The sequence below is a fragment of the Mastigoproctus giganteus genome, chromosome 4 (genome assembly GCF_048544385.1).
Source record: "Mastigoproctus giganteus isolate SK-2022 chromosome 4, ASM4854438v1, whole genome shotgun sequence".
Taxonomy (NCBI): domain Eukaryota; kingdom Metazoa; phylum Arthropoda; class Arachnida; order Uropygi; family Thelyphonidae; genus Mastigoproctus; species Mastigoproctus giganteus.
The window spans coordinates 29,237,678-29,259,505 of NC_143578.1; the positions used below are offsets into that span (position 1 = coordinate 29,237,678).

The 21,828-nt window shown below is 35.8% G+C and overlaps 1 protein-coding gene across 1 annotated transcript in view; it reads left to right on the top strand.

Moving 5' to 3' along the window:
* LOC150086504 (nuclear pore membrane glycoprotein 210-like) overlaps positions 1-21,828 on the top strand; it is a 185,977-nt gene that overhangs the window by 115,665 nt on the left and 48,484 nt on the right. The window contains exons 21-25 of the mRNA XM_090372185.1: positions 715-821; positions 4,419-4,520; positions 6,089-6,190; positions 15,967-16,095; positions 21,234-21,361. Coding sequence (XP_090228311.1) covers positions 715-821; positions 4,419-4,520; positions 6,089-6,190; positions 15,967-16,095; positions 21,234-21,361 — 568 coding nt within the window. The remainder of the gene's footprint in view (positions 1-714; positions 822-4,418; positions 4,521-6,088; positions 6,191-15,966; positions 16,096-21,233; positions 21,362-21,828) is intronic.

Sequence of the window (21,828 nt, forward strand, 5' to 3'; positions counted from 1 at the left end):
GAATGACCACCGCATATCCCGGAGCAATATGGCCTTAGTTTCTAATGCTCCTAAAAAAAACCAAATAACAAACTTGGTTGTACTAAAGCAACTTAATAAAACATTAATTAAAATCCTAGAAGCCAAATAAAATGTGGAAAAACTTCTTGGTTGGTTGATAGCGACTTCTGTTTCTGCCTGGGTTATTCCTCTGTAGATGTTGGCTTGTCACAAATTTCTGGATTTGCCCTCTTGGCCTGCTGATGTGTTCATAATGCTACCAGATGATTTTTACTCTGTGGAGGTGATGTGTGTTGGAAATAAGATATTCTTCATAGTGGTGTTTTGTTGATTTCTTGTTTTCCTCCTGGGAGGCTTCTGGTTCTTTTTGTAAAATAGGCTCCCATTCCTATTAACTGCTTTGGGTGGATCTTTCTATATTTAAAAAACTGATAAAGTCTCTTCCAATGGAAGAGAACAGGATTACTATCTTGAGGAATTTCAGGATGATGTCCCTGATCAATCTTTTCATTGTTTTTATTCTCACTAATGAAGAATTAGCAAAACCAGATTAGTGAAGAATAAAGTGTTTCTTTATAACCAGTGTTTTATTATTGATTATAGTAATAGTATTATATTAAAACATTTTACAGCTAATTTAGTACTTTCTTTCTGAAGTATTTTCCTTTTTACTTTATATAAAGTATGAGAACTGACTTTGCCCATTTTTTAAAGTTTATCAGATAATGCACCCAAAAGGAAAGGAAGGCCTGTTGAGAGTGACAGCAACTTTGGTTGGATATCAGGCAGATATATTGAATGAATATCAGATTGTTCCACCTGTAAGTATGACAGGCTAACATTAAAGTTTCATATAAGGAGCTATTTTTTTTTATATATATATAAAATCAAGTGATGATTCTGTATATGTATCTGGAAATTTTTCATTTATTCTGTTAATCTCATGCATTTTCAGGCTATTTATGATAATTGCAAATAAGTTGATCATTTCACAGAAGGATACAGATACAATGAATAACCTTTATCTTACTGAGCAGCCAAACCAGGCGATCTGTCAACATTTAGCAACTGTTAGTTCATTGAGCTCTGATACAGCTTAACACAGTAACAGTAGTAACTGATAAATGTATGTCACTAATAATATGTACACTGCCAGGAAAAATACTTAGCTGCCAGGAAAAATACTTAGCTGCCAGGAAAAATACTTAGCAAAGATTATTTGTCAACTCCATCATTAAAGGCAATAGCCACATTAACTGTGTTTCAGTGAAGACTGAAACATAGTTAATATGGCTGTTTTACTGCCTGAAACTTAGACTTCACTTCCTGAAGTAGGAAAGGAAAAGACCTGATAGGAAAAGACCAGTAACTATAAGAGAAATTTCATCAAAACTCTGTGCACCAAGAGGAAGCCCAATCATGTATCAACAACTAATATTAGCTGTTAGTATTAGTAGCCATCAAAATAATGCAAGGAAGCAAGCTTATGTAGCACCAACCAAAAAAAATAATAATAATAAAATAAATAAATCAAATTTTAAATTAAATAAAGTAATCAGTGTTACCTTCCCAATACTTCCTTAAATTTTGATGAACTTCCAATCTCCAGAATAGTAAGTCAGAGTTTATTCCAACAGCCAATCACTCTTTGACTAGAGGAAAATGTTTGGACATTTAGGCTAAAGTTATACTCTCCCAATTTAAATTTACTTCCCCTTGTTGCATGTCACATGACTAAACATAAAAGTTCCCTCAACATTTAGTTTACTATAACCTGTCAAGACCTCTTATGTTAAGCCATATACACACATTATCTCCGAGAACTCCAATTAGAATGGGGAGCAACCTATTTCCAGCAAAGGAGCGTGCAGTAGTAACAGAGATGTGAGGCATATTTGAATATTCTGAGGTATATATTTTGCTAGAATAGATGCTCTCACCACTGTAATGGCTCTGTGGCATTATCCATTAATATCCAGATTATAATGGATATCCAGGTGATAATGGTCATCCATCAGAAGAATTCAGAATGGTATGGGGAGTAACACCAAAATGGATATGTATATTTTAACATTGTCCTTTTTTGTGGAAAAGGCAATTTAAAATCCTGGTGTGGATGGAATCTATCCAATTATATTAAGGGAGGCAGCAAAGGAGCTAAGAAAACCCTTAGTCATAATTATAAGAGCATCTTTGGATTCAGAGGAGGTCCATATTGACTGGAGATGTGTAAATGAATCACCAATTCACAAAGGAGATCAATGGGTGACATGAGTAGTTTTAGACCTGTTAGATTGAGTTATGTTCCAGGGAACAGAATGGAGTCACTGATTAAAGAAGTAATGTAAGGCCATCTACATAGAATGCAATTTTACAAGTCACAGTAGGAATTTGTTAAGGGGTGATCTTGTCTGACCAATAAATGGCTCGAGGGTTTACGGATTGGTTCATCCAGTAAGAATACCATGAATAGAGATAGAGGCATGCATATTCATCCTATTTTTGAAACAATTGTATTAAATTCGGATGAATGATTTTCTTTGCCACGTACCCGAGACATTTCTGCTTCCGGTTCTGACCATGTGCCGATTGAACCACGTGGAGAAATACCACGTGTGGAAGTACCGTGAACCTGCTATTTAAGCAGGTTCACGGTAAACCTGTTGAAGAAGAGAGCTGACGCTCTCGAAAGCTCCAGGTTTTTAGCGCTTTTAATTTTATATTTTAGCTTATTTTATTGTAAATGATCTTTTATTACAGTTTTTAGTATTCCGTAATGTACAGTCATTAGTTTATTGTAAATAATTTGTTTTATATTATATTTTTATACTATTTGTAAAAATTTTAGTTACAGTAAATTTTGTTCAATGGTCGGTGTATGAGTTTATTTCCTAGATACAATCTGATTGGATATTATGATGCAGTAACAAAATTGGATATTTTGATTCATGAACTGGATGCAAAAAAATAAATTTTGACATCATATACTTAAATTTCAGAAAAGGTTTTGACACTGTTCCCCATAAAAGACAGCTGTATGAATTGGAGCAGTGTGGCATTAGGAGAAAGTTACTACTATGGATAAAAGGATGACTGAGTGCAAGAAGATAAAGAGTGGTTATCACAGTGCATTGCCCTTCTTGGACTACTGTTATTAGTGGAATTCCCATGGTTCAGTGCTGGGTCCATTGTTGTTTTCTTTATTTATTAATGATATTGATGAAGGCATATCAGGCTTAGTGTCTAAGGTTGCAAATATACAAAGGTTGGCAGGTGCCTCTGTAGCCAGATGGGCAAGAGCAGCAGTGCATAGCACATGCTTCTTGATTAGACTTGGGTTCGAGCCTGTGCCCACCAAATACGGAGGATGCGGAAAGGTCAGGGAATGACCATCGCATATCCCTGGAGCAATATGGCCTTAGTTGCTAATGCTCCTAAAAACCAAAATAACAATAACAAAAGTTGACATGGTGGTTAATGACAATAATCAAGGTATACTAGTGTAACAAGATTTAGAAAAATTAGACAGATGGGCTGAGAAATGGCAGTTGAAGTTTAACATTGACAAATGCAGGATACTACATATGTGGTGCAGTAAATTCCAGATTAACATACCAGCTACATTCAGGATAGTGAAAAATGAAAACGACCTAAGGATAATTGTGCAGTTAGATATGAAGTTCTTTGACCAGTGCAGACAGGCTGCCAGGACTGTTCATGGGATTTGTCAATGATATACAGGGATTTTGCCAGCAGGGATAAGGAGGTGATTATCCCATTGTCTAAGGCAATGGTTAGGCACTTCTTGAGTACTGCATACAAGTTTGAAAGCCTCATTTTAGGAAGGATGTGGATTTGTAGGAACAAGTGCAGGTAGAGCAATGAGATAGTAAGAGAAACAAAAGGGTTCTCTTACCAAGAAAGGTTCTGCAAATTGTAGCATCTGAAAAATATGATTGAAGCACCTCTGCAGAGATATGAAGTATTTAAGGCTTTGAATGGAGTAAGCTTAATGCTGATAGCATCTTTCTTCTTGCTCAGACTACGCACATGAGACGACATAAATTCAAATTGAGGAAGGGTGGTTGCAGGATAGATATGCAGAAATTTACCTTCAACAATTAACTACCAACAGGTATCTGATTGTTGGAACAAACTTCCATTTGGTGTTGTTGAAATAGATAATTTAAATAAATTCAAAAACTTTTTTTGGCTGTTGCTATATAACCTTGCTTTATTGCATCATTTGTCACTACTAATAGTAAAATTAAACTGTAGGTAAAGAATATTTGGAGACTGTGGTATGTTTATTATCCTTTATGTATGATTTTCGCTTGCATCGTGTTTTATAAGAATTACATCACTTAAAGCTAAATTATAATATAATAATATATTTCTTTATTGTTTTTAAATCATAGGTAATGGCATACCCCGTGAATGATACTTTGGATTTAAGATTGGTTGAAGAAGCAGAAATTACACCCAAAAGGTTGGCAGTATTCAACAGCCATTCAAATAAAGTAAGGTCAAATTTTTTGATTTTTTATGTGGGTGGGTGTGTTTGTTTGTTTTTTTTTTTTTTTTTTAATTCCTGTGATATGTATGTGAAAAGTAGAAAAGCATTGGTAAATAAAGCAGACAAAAAAAAAAAAAAAAAAGAAAGAAAGAAAGAAAAATAAAGGAAGAAAAGAAAAGTCAGTATGTTGGTGTATTTTGTACTAAATAATTTCTTAGAAAACCTTTTTATTTTATTCTTTATTTGGTACTATACTGGATAATAGGAACAAATAACAAATAATATCTTTAGTAATAGCTGCCTTACTTCCGGTGCCTGGTGATGATGGGAGAAGTCAGAACCAAATTAAGTTTTTTTTTTTTTTTTTTTGTATGTTACTAAAATATACCAACACACCTACTAGATGGTTAAAAATCAAGTTACAATAATTTAAAATATTTTCTTGTCTTAAATACAAAGGTTATTCATATGAATACTGCAAATCCAAAATAAAATGTACATTTATGCAAAAAAATGGTGATTTTATTCTATGTCCAAATAATGCCAGCAGATGGTACCCTGTGGGTGCACCATCTGCTGGCATTATTTGGACATAGTTTTCAAGATTGCAGCACCTTGCGGTCATACACCAGGGTAGAGATGCAGTCTGTGATCCTGCAGAAGGAATAAAACTTACTCTTAGACTTGTATTGCCTGCATGAGATAACAGCAGGTATATGAGTGGATGAATAGGTTTAAGAACAGTATTGAAAGAATTGAGGATTCTCCTTGACCAGGACAAGCACATCGCATCACGGCATCAAAAATCTTTACAGCACTAGAATAACTTCATAAAAGGAAACCCCTCACTCAAATTACTATTGAAGAAATTGCCATGACATACAAGATTAATGTTACTTTTTGCATACTATCTTTAGCAAAGAGTTGCACTTTTTTAAAAAGTGCATATTCGGTGATTCTTGGTATTTAACAATAGCATTGAAGGAATGACAGTTTAATACGTATGCCATGCTTCTTGGACAGCAAAGGCGACAGATTCTTAAAATATATAGTGACTAGAAATGAATCCTGCATTTACTGTTACACACCAGAAAGCATTTGTGCAAGTTCAGAGTGGTTCTGTACAGGCTTAATTTGATGGAAGAAAATTTTACCCAAGCATCTGCTGTGATTGTCCATATTATAATCATAAAGTATTCTATAATCATAAGGAGTGGTTCTGGACCATTATCTGGAGAGAAAAGAAATGATGTGTAACAAATATCTGTGATGCACTTCTGAACCAATTTAAAAATTGGTTCAGAAATGCAATTTGAAAGAAACATCATAGTTTGCTGTTGCCAGATCTGTGCAACAGCAAACCATGATGTTTCTATGGCAAACATACACTGTGATAATGCCATCCTCAAATCTCCAAACAAACAAACTGAAGCATCTTATGCCTTGGCCAGTTCAGATATCAGGTTCAACTTTAACAGTAAAAGTGATTTGTATCAACTATATTGTTTTCTGAATTCGGAATTATTTTTCGTTATAGTTTTTAATTTAAAGAATTTTTTTTTTAAATTTTAGGTATATTTAAACATCACTAAAGGATCAGGACAGTTTCAGATAGAACTAAGCGAGAGAAGTAAAGCTCTTGTCGAGTATAATAAGCACACGTCCCAGATTGAGGTAAGTTTTTAGGATTGATTATCTCATTTCCAAGAAAGTAGTTATCCCTATTTTGGTATAAAAGGGCATTTGTATTAATATAGGATACTTTTCATTATCTAATTATTGGTTATTTTAAATAAATAGGGGTAATTTCACATGCTTTCAGCCAAATTAGGGGGGGGGGAAATTAACCCTGTACTAGGCACGAAATCTAAAGAGACTCCAAGGGGTACAGTGGATAAAATTTATTTATTTTACCTTAGAGAATTTTTTTTTTTTCTTTTTTTTGCATATTTCTTCTGATAATTAGTCCACTTATTTTAACTTTTATTGGTCACATTGATTTAGGAATTTTTAAATAAAAGCCCAGACGTGTTCTCTTCCAGTCCAAGAATTTGTAAATTTATTATTTAAAGCTGCTTGGACTTATTCTCTAAAGTAAGCTGCTACCTTGTTGAAAGAAAACTGGCATCCCACATTTATAAACTTCAGAAAAGCCATAATTGTCTAACGTGTTGAATAAATCATGGTGGTTAATGTTTTTCAGTGAAAAAGAAAGGTCTAATAGCACAATCAAGCATCAGTTCACACCAAATGTTAATCTTAGCACTGTTATTCAATGTTCCATTACAACTCAAGGATTTTCAGAAACCCCAAAGCAGTTGTGCCAGTTTACATCACCTGTCATGTGAAATGTGGCTTCATTAGAAAACAAAACCCAAATTGCGGTTATCATCAGGGTTTTTTTTTTTTTTTTAAGAAACTGAATCATGCATTCTCCTAGGATAATCAGTTTAATTCATTTTAGAGCTGAATTTTCTCATCTTGAAATTTCAATCATTTATGTAACACTTGAAGTGAAGGGAACAAAAGGGTGCTCTTACCTAGAAAGGTTTCAGTTCTGCAAATTGCAGCTTTTGGAAACTAGGCACCTGTGAGATCTGATTGAGGTGTTTAAGGCCTGAAATGGATTGAGCAAGCTAAATGTTAATGTCATTCTTCTTGCTGAGATTACACATGCATGAGAGGATATAAATTCAAGTTGAGGATGATTGCAGGATAGATGTGCAGAAGTTTGCTTTCGGCCAGCAGGTGGTTGAATATTGGAACAGGCTTCCATCTGTTATTGTGGAAATGGTTGGTTTGAATAAATTCAAGGAAGAACTAGACAACTTCTTGGAGGGTATGGATGGATGAAGTTGTTTTTTTTTTTTTTTGTTGATGCTATATAAGCTTGTTTTCTAGGATCATTTACCACTACTACTGTTACTTTTTCAATAGCATATTTTAGTACTCTGAGTGCCAGATTACATCATGCAGTTGCCTTTCTGGGGTCTGTTCACAAGATTGTCTGATTCATTCAACCACTTCTTTGTCACATGGGTCTACCTGGTGATTTCTCTTCTCAATGCTGTTAATTTTTCTAATTTGGTTATAATGAGAAATAGCTTTGTGGTCATTTGTCATTTGTCATTTGAATGAACTTATATCTTAGTTGCCTTCTGTGCTTCCACACATATGCAACTAATACATTGGTCTTTGACTTGTTTCTTTCATTGATAACCAAGGTTAGTATTGTTAATCAACAATGTTATTGGTATATTTACCACAAGTCAACGTTCTAATGGCAATTGACTAAGATAGAATGACCATTTAGCCTCACAGCGGGTATGGCATCTCTACCCCCACCACGAGTTTCTGTTCCCACCACAAGGAGGTAGGTCGCCCTATCTAGTGATTCTATGATGTCATCAACATCATAACATATTAGATTAATCTTGACATTAACCATTGACCAGTCGTCAATGTACAAACACATCTTTAACAAATTTTACAAATCTATCAAACCTTGTTAAATCATTATATAACTCCACCAGAGTGGATCTGGAGGGAGCAAGCACCCGTCCCTCCAACTTCACTTGGAGGTCAGAGTGCTGTGGACAGTTCAGCACAATGTGAATACCCGTTTCAGGCTCACCACAAGAGCAATAAGTCTGAGATCGCTAACCCCAACTGGAGCAACCTCGATTTCAGCTCATGTCCAGTCAGGACCAGCAGACAGCTAGTCCAAACCAGACCTAGGCTCTGTGCCAGCTCATGGTACAAATGGAGGGGGCAAAAGCATATAAATGTTTGCCTTTTTCAGAATGTGTCCCATTGATTCTGCTAAATGGTCAACATTTCATCACCTATCCTCCTCCACTCAGCAGTTATGTTAAAGGCCACGTCTGCTGGCACAACTTGACAACAAATACCAGTCTAGGAATCTTTCTCTTCAAGCAGTATCTTAGGTGGGCCTGAGCTACCTGGAAATCAGCCGGCAACTTGCCAGCTAATACACATAAAGCATCAGTAGCTACAGTCCTACATGTCTTGGTTATACCCAGAAGAGCCAACCTCTGTGCTGAGAGAAGGATACAATGGACATGCGAGTGCTTGACTCACCCTCCCCAAGCTGCAGCCACATATGTCAAGATTGGGACAAATATGTTATCATAAAGGAGGTGGAGGGCCCTCCCTTAATACCCCATTCTACGTGGGTGATCGCTGAAGCTTTGCATATATCCACCTCAACTTCTTCCACAAGTACTTGGCATGCGCCAAACACGTCAGAGCGACTCCTCCAGGAAAACTCCCAACTAAAGGACTTTCTGTCCCACTCAAAGAGAGAAACCCCCAGAGCGACAAACAGGCGGCCACGTCCAGCTGAGACGCCCCCTCAGCAACACGGCCACTGATTTGTGTTCAGAAACTTTAAGCTTATGCAGATCTGCCCAGGTTATCAGCTGGGACATGCAAATGCTAGCTTGCTCCTCCAGCTCCTTGTAAGAGTTCCCTCTCCCAAGAGCTTTGTGGTCAGGAAGATCTCTACTATTTGTGATGAAAATTACATTATGCAGCAATCACAGCAGATTTGTATCCCATATAGCATAATATGCATGAGCTATCTCCTATACAATCACCATCTTAGTAACACTATGTTCACACCAACATAAACAAGGAAACTTTGCAGCTTAATTATTTAATAAATTACAGCACGTGCAAATATAGATATCCTTTCATAATGAGACTCTTATTTCAAGCAATGCTCTTAACTTATTACATATGAGCAGTGTGTTTCAGAGCTGCCTTGTATACCTAGTTGGTAAAACCATATATGTAAAAAGTGTAATAGTATTTGCCTGAACTTTCAGTGAATGACAGATGGTCATTGTTGGACTCTTCATCACATGTAATTAACAAACTACAGATAATGCACAACTAGCCACTAATGACTGGACCAAACTCAAAAATTAGTGTCAAACCTGTATAAAAAAATACATTTAATATCAGTTATGTACAGGGGTGGACAAAATAATGGAACTACTGATATGAAAGTAGGTAGTAGTTTTTGCAGTGACTGTATGGTGTATTTATGAATGTGCAGTGATTTTTTTTTTTTTTTTTTTGTTTCTTGCAGGTGGAAACACAATAAGAATTGATGTTCATTTAGAGGTGATGATATAAAAAGGTACATGAAAAAATTACCAACCTGTCTGAATTCCAAAGAGATAAAATTGATGGTGCGCGTTTAGTATTAGTATTAGTATTAGTATTAGTAACGGCCGTATGGTGCAAGAAAGCCTATGGCTTATGCTGCACCAGCCAAAAAAAAAAAAAAAAAAAAAAATCCGAACAAAACAATGATAAAAACAAAAATTAAATAAATAAATAATAATAATTAATAAATAAATAAAAATAATAAAATGAAATTAAAAATTAAATAAAAAGGAAATTAATCCTATCATCCTATGCGCTTCCCTTACCCGAAAGTACTATCCAGATGACCTTTGAATTTCCCCAAACTGTCGGCCTCTACCACCCATGAAGGCAACTTATTCCAGTAATTTATAACTCGCTGGCTAAAATAAAACTTCCTGCAGTCCAATCTAAACATTTCCCCACGTAACTTGAATTTATGTCCCCTAGTTCTAGCATCATTTATAATCTTGAAAATTTTGTCCTCATTCATTTTACTGATGCCTCTCAGAGCCTTAAACACCTCAATCAAATCTCCTCTAAGGTGTCTAGTTTCCAAACTCTGCAACCCACATATTCGAAGTCTTTCTTCATAAGGACGCCCTTTTGCCGATCTCACCAGGCGAGTTACCCTTCTTTGCACCCTTTCAAGAAGCTCGATGTCTTTCTTTAGGTGCGGTCTCCATACTTGAACACAGTATTCCAAGTGTGGTCTAACATAGGCCTTATATAATGGGATTATCACGTCCCTATCTCTACTTGCAAAAGTTCGATAGATCATCGATAGGACACCATGGGCCTTCCTTGCAACCTGTTTACAATGCTCAGAGAATTTCATGTCTGACCGTATCGTAACACCCAAGTCCCTTTCCTCCAGTACTGGGTTTAGTTGAACTCCACCAAGTGAATAAGTTATTTTGGGATTACTGTTTCCCAGGTGTAATACCTTACACTTTGTTGGATTAAAGCACAGCTGCCATTTTTCTGACCATTCTTGAAGTCTATCTAGGTCTCTCTGAAGAAGCTCAGCTTGACAGTGATCATTAACTACTCTACCAATTTTAACATCATCTGCAAATTTAGACATCACGCCCTCTATCCCTTCATCAATGTCGTTTATGAAAATTAAAAACAACAGTGGTCCTAATACTGATCCTTGGGGAACCCCACTTCTTACATCAACCCAATCTGAGGAATAGCCATTTATCACAACCCTCTGCCTCCTGCCCTGAAGCCATCCTTCTATCCATCTAAGGATGTTCCCAGTGATTCCAACCTGTTCCAGCTTATAAAGCAACCGCTCATGTGGGACTGAGTCAAAAGCTTTGCTGAAATCTAAATAAACAATGTCGAAATTATTCCCTAAATCCAGCTCGTGAGTGACCCTTTCGAAATAGCGAACCAGATTTGTTAAACATGATTTTCCCTTTACAAAACCATGCTGAGTATCCTTGAGAATTTCAATTCTATCCAAATGATCCTGAATTCCACCCTTGATCAATGCCTCCATGATTTTCCCTACTACTGAAGTCAGACTGACAGGTCGATAATTTCCCACTTCACTTTTAGAGCCACCCTTATGTATGGGAGATACATTTGCACTTTTCCAATCCAAGGGAATCTCCCCAGAGTCTAGTGATGCTCGCATAACCAGCCTCAGTGGTTCAATGCACTCGCTTGCCGCCTCTCTCAAGATTATAGGGTATATTCCATCAACTCCAGGAGCCTTACTAGTCTGTAGGCTTGAAAGTTTTTTCATTAAATAATCTTGCGAAATTTCAATATCATTAATTACATATTTTTTAACTTCGCTCCCACAATTTCCCATTGCCACAAAAGGCTTTTCATTTGTAAATATCGATGCAAAATAACTGTTGAGTTCATCTGCAACGGCAGCTGGTGTATTTATTACTATCCCCTTTCCCTTACGTAAAGGTCCGATCTGGTTTGTCCTGCTCTTCTTGGCATTTATATATGTGAAGAATTCTTTATCCCCCCTCTTTGCTCTGTTTGCTAGTGATTTCTCATAAACTGCCTTTGCCTGTCGAACCTTTTCTGTGGCTCTATTACACACCACCTTGTAGCTGTTATAGGCTTCAGTACTTTTTATTGCTCTGTAACGTTTCCATGCCACCTTTTTCTGCTCAAGTAATGTGGCAACTTCACTATTCATCCAACTTGGAACCCTTCTCGTGGAGTATTTTTTTAATGGTATATACGCATTCAAGGCATCTGTGATTAATGTTTTAAAAGCGTACCACAGTTCAATTGTATTCATTCTCTGTGCGATATCTACCCAGTTAATAGAGGCCATGTAGTACCTTAAGGCATCGTAATTTCCTTTTCTGAAATTAAAACCCATTCCTTTGCCTTTTACTTCTGCTACCTCTCTCGTCATCATCCACCGTAGAACTCCGTGATCACTTCCTGCTACTGGTTCCTCTACTGTCAGCCCTGTTATGTCATCTGATTCATGTGTGATGATGAGGTCTAGGATATTCTTTTCTCTAGTACTTTCCCTGACATGTTGATACAAATAACAGTCATCTAGTTGATTTAAAAATTTTGTTCCCCATGTCGAGTTTCCTTCCCATTTACTCCAATCAATTAGAGGCAAATTGAAATCACCCATAATAAGGCATTGACGCTTACTTGCCCATTCCATTTGCATGTAGAGGCTTTTGTCATAGTCTTCACAATCACCTGGTCTGTAGATTACGCCTACTCGCATTGTACCTTTGTTTCCAACTATCTCACACCATACAGACTCTATACTAGCATGTGAAATGTCTGAATCTGGGAAAGCTATCGTCGCACTCAGGCTGCTTCTGATAAGAAGCATTACCCCACCACCCCTTCTATCTACTCTATCCTTCCTAAATACATTATACAAGCCGTAATGAAACTCATCATCCCCAATTTCCGGGTGGCACCACGTCTCCGTAAGCCCTATTATGTCCGCGTTACTTGTTTTAACCAGCAGTTCGAATTCGCTCATTTTATTGACGACACTTCTAACGTTACTGTATAAACAATTAAGATTTACTGTTCTTGTATATTTAACAACCCTAACACAACCCTTGAAGTTTTTTAGGCTCTCTTCCCTGATATTAGCTACCTGCTCACGTGAAACGTCTTTGCCCCCAGAATATCTAGATAATACGTCCAGTTGGGGTAACAGATAAGAACTCTTAAGGTATGTGCAAGAGTTACATTGACCAATATTATCAGATAAACGCGTGTCAGTATTACCCACATCCCCCCTAACTAGCAGTTTCCCTGAGCCTTTAAGGTATCCTCAATAATACTGGCAAAAACTTTTGCACCACCTTTGTTTAAGTGTATCCCGTCTCTACAAAACAAATTCCTTCTACCTACAAGTGTGGGCCATGCTGATAGAAATTTACCCCCTAAAGCCTTGCAGATTCCTTCAAGTCTTGAGTTAATCCACAAGGCTCTTAACATATAATCCCTCCTATCGTGTCTGGGCAGAATTGCAGACACATAGACATTATGGCCTAGCTCGCGACATTTCCTCAGCATGGTCCTGTATTTTTCCAACAAATCGTCAGATCGTGTACGTTTAATATCGTTTGTCCCCACATGAATAATAATATTTTCTTTACCCCCTTTAAAATCTGACAGTCTGTTGGTGACATCATCAATAGTTGCTCCCGGCAGACATACCCTGGTTCTGCTCCACCTATCTCTATTACAAAAAATATTCCCCGTTTCCCTGACAATGGAGTCTCCTAATAAAACAATGTCCTTTCTAACCAGGGTAGTTTGCACTTGGTTTTTCTGTTTTGAGGCTCGAATCGGGTGTGCATCACTTGGTAGATTGCTGGAGTTTTGAGTCCCTGACGAGCTCCCAGAAGCATTATTTTCGAGGGCAAGCACTCGTTTTTTCAGGGACTCAAATTGTTCCATCAGTGCACCAAATTGTAATTTAAGTTCGGTGCACTCCTTACATCGATCACAAAGAAAAGAATCCCCAGGTGAGGTAGGATTAGTCACCAGGTCGACCTTGGAAAACATTCCACAGGTTCCACAACGGATTAAATCATGACTTTAGCAGGGGCATAGGTGACTAAAACTGCTGATTTGTTTAATTTATTTGGTGCAACTGTACCAAAAATGATGTCTGCATTTACCAAGTATGGAAAAAAAAAAAAAATCTATTAGGATGAATTGTGGCAGAAAATCGAAGCTGACTGAAAGAGATCACTGGACACTGAAAAGGATTATAGCCAAAAACATAAAACTACTGTCTCAAAAATAACTGCAGAACTTAATGTGGATGTCAGCAAACAGTTCAGCAAGAACTTCATAAAGCTGCAATTTATTGCAGAGCCACTATTGTCAAGCCACTTGTTATTGATGTAATAGTGTAAGAAGCAAAAACATTACACTCTTGATGATTTGAAACATCATATTTTCAGACGAATCATCATTCACACTTTTTTCAACATCAGGAAGAGTTTACATTTGGCAAATGCCAAAGAAGCACATCATCCTGATTGTCTTGTGCCAAATATCAAACGTGAAGGAGACCCTTGCTCAACAATGATTTGAGCAGCAATATCTTGGTATTCATTAGGTCTCATCATCATCCCTATCAACATTAGGTTGTTGTTATTTTGTTTTTAGTAACATTAGCAACTAAGGCCATATTGCTCCGGGGATATGCGGTGGTCATTCCCTGACATTTCCGCATCCTCCGTATTTGGTGGCACGAGCTCGAACACCGGTCTAATCAAGAAGCGTGTGCTATGCACTGCTGCTCATGCCCACCTGGCTACGGAGGCGCTCAACATTAGGTCATATCAAATTACTGCCATTGATTACCTTGATATCCTGAGTGACTAGGTTCATCCCATGGTGCAAAAGTTGTTTCTCCCACAAATGATGCCATGTTTCAAGATAATAATGCTCCAATTCACACACATCCAGATGTGTCCGAACTTAGTGTGGGGAGCAGGAAACTGTGGCTAAGCATCTCCCATGGTCTTCACAATCACCACGATTGTGAAGCAATCAATAAGCAATTATTGAGCCATTGTGTGCATATTTGGAGAGGAGAGTGAGAAGCAGATTTCTTTCACCTTCATTACTCAAGGAGCTTCAAACATTCCTTAATGAAGAATAGTCCAGTATTCCTCTTTCATTACTTAAAAGATCCATGTAGAATACAATCTGTTCCATGCAGGATACAAGACGTTTTAAAAGCAAAGGATGGCCCAACACCATATTAGTACATACCTGTAACTCTTATCACAGGTATTTCCATTATTTTGTCCATTTTTGTGGGTGATAAAAATTACTAAACTGCTAATGTTAATGATTTTTCCTCCCAAGAGTAAACAAATTTTTTTTTTTTTTTTTTTTTTTTGGCTGATGCTGCATAAGCTTGCTTTCTTGCATCAAATGCCTCTACTAATGCTAATGCTAAAAGAAAACCCAATGATATTAAATTTTCATGATGATATTAAAATCTTTTTCAACATACAAAAATTAAACTTTATTTAAAAAGTTCAAAGAGATACAGCTGAAAGTTAAAGCTTTGCTGATTTCCACCCCCCATACATGCACAAAAACAGTATAAAATTAATTTGTTGAAACTCATAATGTGAATTTATTTGCTCAATTTGGTTATCTTAAGAAATCGTTCCTTAAAGCATACTTTGGTGAAGAGTTGTGTTGGCATTCATTAAATTACACTATTTTTGATTGCACTAAGAATATAGACATTGAGGACCTCATCGTCAGTATGTCAGTGAAGAGTGATATCTGACCACACCCTTAGTTCCTTACTTTATTTCTTTTGGGAACACACCCTTAGTTCCTTACTTTATTTCTTTTGGGAACATTACCAGACAGGTACCATGTTCTTATTTCCTTTTGCAAAGGTCTGAGGTTTAATTACCATTGCAGCTTCATAGCGAGCACAATGGTTATAATCAAAATTTTTTGCTCTACGTGGGAAAGATCTATGTTTAAATCTTACTTGATAAGAGAAACTTTTTTTTTTTTTTTTCATATTATGGCCAGGCTAGTTGCTCATGGCTGCCTGTTTTTTCCCCTCTTCAAACTTGCTATAAAAAATCCAAGTTTAAATGATTGCATTCTGTAGCATAGATATTGTAGGGAAGATTTTTAAGTGGGGGTTTTATGTTTAAATTTTGAAGATGAATGTAATTTTCATGTAATTTTCTTCATTAAAACAATAACAAATTTTTTCTGAAGTAATTTGTTGAACATTTCTTTTGAAATAGATTACTCCTGCTGAGGTAGGCAACTTAGTTATCACCCTGTTTGATCTTTGTTTGGAAACAAAGTCACCAGCCATATCACAGATTCAGATATACTCTGTTTCATCAATTAATGTAGACACAGTAAACAAGGTAGGGTTCAGAAACTGCACCATTTTATTTGCACTTTCATTGATAAATCTGTTTCTTTTTCTTTATTTTTATTTTATCAGTACATACAATTATTTATATGGTTATTTGATTATGTAATGTTTTGACACAGTTTAAAAATTTACTCGATATTATTTTTAACATGTATATATGATTAATTAAATTGTAAAGATATCACTGCAGCTTATTTTAATAAACTTGGTTGAATGTTAGTCTAGAAGCACATAATTAAATATTGCACAGTTTTAAGTAATACACCTTCTGGTGTATTACTTAAAAGAACTTTGAAACAGAAATGCAAAATCGTTTCTTTTGAGTTGACTGTATGTTATATTCATTTGTAATATGAAGGAATGACTGTCCTAGATTGCTTGTTTTTCATGGGAATGTTTTAAGAAGTAGGTAAGTTTTCAGTTTTATTTTAACATAAAAAATGTTCAAAAAAATTCCAAATCACGTTTTCTCTTCATAAAATGTAACAGAGGAGGTGCACATTGCATTTGTATAAAATTTATTTGTTTTTTAAAAGTAGGAGACGAGACAGATTATTAAAATATGATCATTCAGTGTTATGTTTCCAAAGCTATTTCTTTCAGAATGGATTCACAATCACTTTTTAAAAAGAGTAAAATTTGAAAGGAAAAATTAAATGCAAATGAGAACATGAAAGACATTTTTATTGTTTGATATCCTTCATATCCTCCTGCATATCCTTCTACTGAAATTTTATCAAGCATTAATGGAGTCAAGTTATGCTCTGCTGTAAACTTTTAGGTTGAAGAGTGTTCAACAGTTTCCTTAAGTGTTTTTGACAATTCCAAAAAGAGGAAGAAAATAACCAATATTAAAAAGGAAAAATTTAATCATTTAACATAAAGTACACCACTTACAACTGGGATGCAAATTGGAATGAAATAAAGCAGAGTACATTAATAAGTGCATTGAAAAAGCTATTACATAATGATAATGTTCGTATTTATTTAGTTGTAATCAAAAATAATATCAGAATGTGTTGTAAGAATGTGGTTAGAAGCAAATTAAATGGCAACAGCATTTCAAGGGGAAAATCTCTAGGTGAAGTGGGAAATGAAGGGGGGAAAATGGTGTAATGAAGAGGTGTTAAGCTACACAAAGGCCTCTGAACTTTGCCTTAATACTCTTATTAAATTTGCTAATTATGACAAGGAATTATAAAAATGTTTATGAATTTTAAAGAAATGAAGACCAATATGTTATGAAATGCATTACAGCAGAACCTTTATTCAATGGAACATTTCAAATTACTTCAAAAAAAAAAATATATATATATATATATATATATACACACACACACACACACACACACACACACACACACACACACACACACTGGTGTTCAAAGAAAGTGCAACTTAGGAATTTCACATTTCTAACCCTTTTTCGCAATGGTATGTTACATTAATGACTAGCATCACAAATAGAAATATAAACAAAAGATATTTATTGATAGTTAAGGCAAAGCTAAGTAATATTTGACAGGTCCTCTCAAAATATTCCAAAATGAGCATTTGCAACCTTTTTACAATAGTTTTGGTAAACACGACAATTATGGCTGAAATGTCATCAGAAGCCCTCAGTTTGCTTCAGTTTATCATTTTAAATGAAAAACAAAATGAAAAGTTCAGCAGGTGCAAACTAATATTTAGTTGAACTGCCTCTGGCCCTGATGACAGCAGCACACCATTGAGGCATTGACAAGATCAATTTCTGAAGATAATCAACTGATAGTTCATAGCTTCCTAAAGTTCACAAAGGGTCTTTGGTTTCTTTCTGACAACTGCAGATTCCACACGATGCCAAAATTTCTCTATAGGATTCAGGTCCGGGCTGTTTCCTGGCCAGCTAACAGTTGTAATGGACCATTCTTCCAACCATTTTTTCACTTGTAACAAATGTAAACACATTAATGTCGAACCTGTAATGCAGAAATGAAGCTAAAGTAACTATAGAAGTGCCTACTTACACTTTTCGCCCGATGACAAGGAGCAGAGTCATCCTGAAAGATGCAGTTACTTGGCAGGTTGAAATAGTCTCTAATGGTTGGCAGCAATTTGCCTTCAAATTGCTGCCAACAATTTGAAGGCAAAATGCCAATGGATACCTGGCTATATCGAAGGCAAATCAATTTTCCTTCAATATAGCCAGGTATCCATTAGCATTTATGGAACCTTTTATAAACTGCAGGTGATACGAAATGCACACCACACCCATATCATTTGGCTGGTAGGGAATTTCACTGTAGACACCGTACAGTCTGGATGGTATTCTTCACCATCACCACGTCTACGGTGAATCGTTTGTCTCCCATCAGAGCCATGCAGGTTGAATTTCTTCTCATCTGAGAAAATAATTGACTTCCACTGCTCGGGGGTCGTTTGACATGCTCCTTACACCAAATTAATCGAGCCTTTTTCTTTTTTTGTGAGGAAGGGCTTCTTCTTAGGATGCAACTCCATTTTTGAAGAGGCATCTTCTGACTGTTACTGCACTTGCTACCCCTCCTGTATGTTCTTCCCATTCTCTTTTCAGCTCAGACAAAGAGACTTTACGGTTTTTAAGGCATAAGTGCTTCAAAACACAGTCATATTTTGGCGTAGAGACTCGTTTGCGTCCGGTTCCTTTTTTCCTATCGGCAGAACCAATATTCTTGAGTTTGGAGAGAAATCTACTCACTGTCAACTGATTACAAGACACTCTATAAGCAATATGACAGGAAGAACATCCTTCCTCACGTAAAGCAACAGTAGTACTCTTTCTTCATGGCGTCAACTGCACGTAACTTGTCATCCTGGCATAAGCAAGGAATGACTGTAAGTCTTGCAGAGCGTGCTTATATAGCTGAAAGTAGCAGCTGATGCAATATTACGTCATCACCTGCACATGTCAATCTTATCTGATGCAATCTATAAGTAATATTGCCATATACTTACGCTATTTGGATGACAATTACAATTTTAAGGGGTGATGCACTTTCTTTGAACACTAGTGTGTATATATATATATACACATACACACACACGTTTGCAGAGGGGGCCCATGTTCATCTGATCAAATTTATAGTTATTAATGGGTAACATAAATTTTATTGTTTAAAAAATTGTGTTGTTATAGTGATTGTTTGTGTTCTGTTCAATTTGTATTCCATTTTGTTTTAGATATAAAGACTTTTATTAGTTTTCTTTTCTGTTTTTTCATAATTTTGTCCTAATCCATCAAAATTAACACACAGTACTGATTGTAAATAAGTTTGCATGTTTTATGATCTCTGAATTGAAAATATTTACTTATAACTATATTCTATAATTCAGACATTCAGAGGCGCCTCCATAGCCAGGTGAGCAGGAGCAGCTGTGTGTAGCACACGCTTCTTGATTAGACCAGGGTTCGAGCTCGTGACCACCAAATACGGCGGATGCGGAAAGGTCAGGGAATGACCGCTGCATATCCCCGGAGCAATATGGCCTTAGTTGCTAATGCTCCTAAAAACCAAATAACAAACAAACAATCAGACATTCAGAAGAGGTCTCATAAATGAGTGACAAGTGCCTAAACTGCTTGTCATGCATTAGAAGAATTTCTAGAGGCCTCTTCAATTGGAGTTGTAATTACCTGATCTCAGGCAGAGGAATAGGGTTCCCCAGGAGTTGTTTCATGGTTTTAAAAATTGGTGAAATTATGAGCACTTAAACCCGTGGAGTGTAATCTGCCTTTAATTTCTTATAAAGAATTATATCTTATTTTCAGACATTTCATGATACTTCTTGTACCACTTCTTCAGTGACTCTAAATACAGCAGAACTGGTAAATTATAGTGATATGATTTACATAAAGTAAATTTTAATTTTGATTACACATTTCTTATTTGTAATGGTTTAGTCTTGAATTAGTTAACAAATAGCTATTAGCAACCATCAGGTAAAGAATTAAGTTTTAACGGTTTCAAATAATTTTACATTAGTTATTAATTTGGTTATTAATAATAAATAAATTAACATTTAAGTAAATGGATAGCTATGAATACTTACACTTCTGTAATGCTGTTCTTACGATACCACCAGTCTGACATACCAAGACAGTAGTTTGCAATTCATTATTTATATGTTCTGTACTGTACTCTTAAACTAAGAAAGTGGAATTAAAACTCAGGTTAAGGTCGCCTGGGGCAAATTTAAATTGGCATGGGCATTTAACTTCTTAGGACTGCATAAGGACTGCCTTGCAAAAGTGGACAGTAGTTTCCTCAAATGTTCCTAGCCATCCTGTAGGTTTATGTTTCTCAGTGCTTCCATTCCTTAAATTGATCATACGATTATTTTAATACATTTATCACAACCTGATGCATATGCCTAAATTTGCACTACACTTGGATCCTGGGTTCAATTAGCATACCATAAACACACTGCTTTCTCTTTCATTGTCAGAATCTTGAGACTAACTGATACACAGCATTAGTAGCACAGCCAAAAAATGTGCATAAAATTGTATGGATGGGAGAGTAGCATTTCTCATTTAAGAAGTATATCTTAAAGTTGGATAAATATTTAAATTTGAAAAACTATCATTGGAACTCTGTATATCAAATCTAATGAAGGGGAGTATTTGAGCAGCAAGTCATTGTATAGAACATAGGATATCCTAAAATTCCTTTATCAGAAGATACAAGCAAAACTTGACACTAAATATACCATGTGTCTTAAATTGATTTGTCTGTTGATGCACTCCAACAACAAAGAGATTTTGTTGAACTTGGATACGTTACTGAATATCTTTTCTTAGAGATTTATTATAACTGATATTATTTGCCAGTGATACATCATTGCAAATAAGCAGAACTTCTGTGATAAGGAAAAGCCTTTCACTTTAATTTCTGAAGAGTTCCAGGGTGTTTAATTGACCACAGTACTAGATAACCCAGGCTTAATGACACTTCCTCTTTAAAATCCCCTGATGAGGTGGAAGTTAAAATTTCGAAGTTACCTTGAAATTCAGTATATGTTTAATGATTGCCCTACACTATAATAGTTTAATATATGGAAATTATATAAAATACTTACTGTTTAATATACTTTTATTGACTTTAGGTTGAACTGGGAAAGACAATAACAGCAGTGGTTGAAGTTTTAAATGAAGAAAAGCATCGGATTCCAACTTCATTGTTTTCTCTAATGAACTTGCGTCCCATATCTTCTTCAGGAAAAATCTCTGTAAAGTAAGCTCTTGGAAACTAAATGCAAATAGATAAACTGTAGTCTGTCTAAAATATGAGTTCAATAGAAAATTATTTTAAAGTTATATAAAGTGTCAACACTAACAGATAACAGTTGTCGACAAGATAACTGTTATTTGTTTGACTTCCTTTCCTGTGTTTTCACAGGAAAGAAAAGAAAGCCAAAGACCCTCATTTGAATATTATTCATGTTTAAACATTTATAATTGTGATAAAATAGGATGGGATTTATCCTGCTAAATAAGATGTATTGGATTAGAAACTAAAAATTAGAAGGATGATAATTAATGAGTAATTGTATCCTTCGTGTTGCAGTATTAATGTAGGGAAAAAATCTCAAATACATTCTTCGTAAGTTTTATCAAAGAACAGCTTAGCTAAAATTCTTAAATCAGAATCAGATTTAAATCCTTAAATGAAGAGTCAGTAGAGAAGCACTACTTTATTTA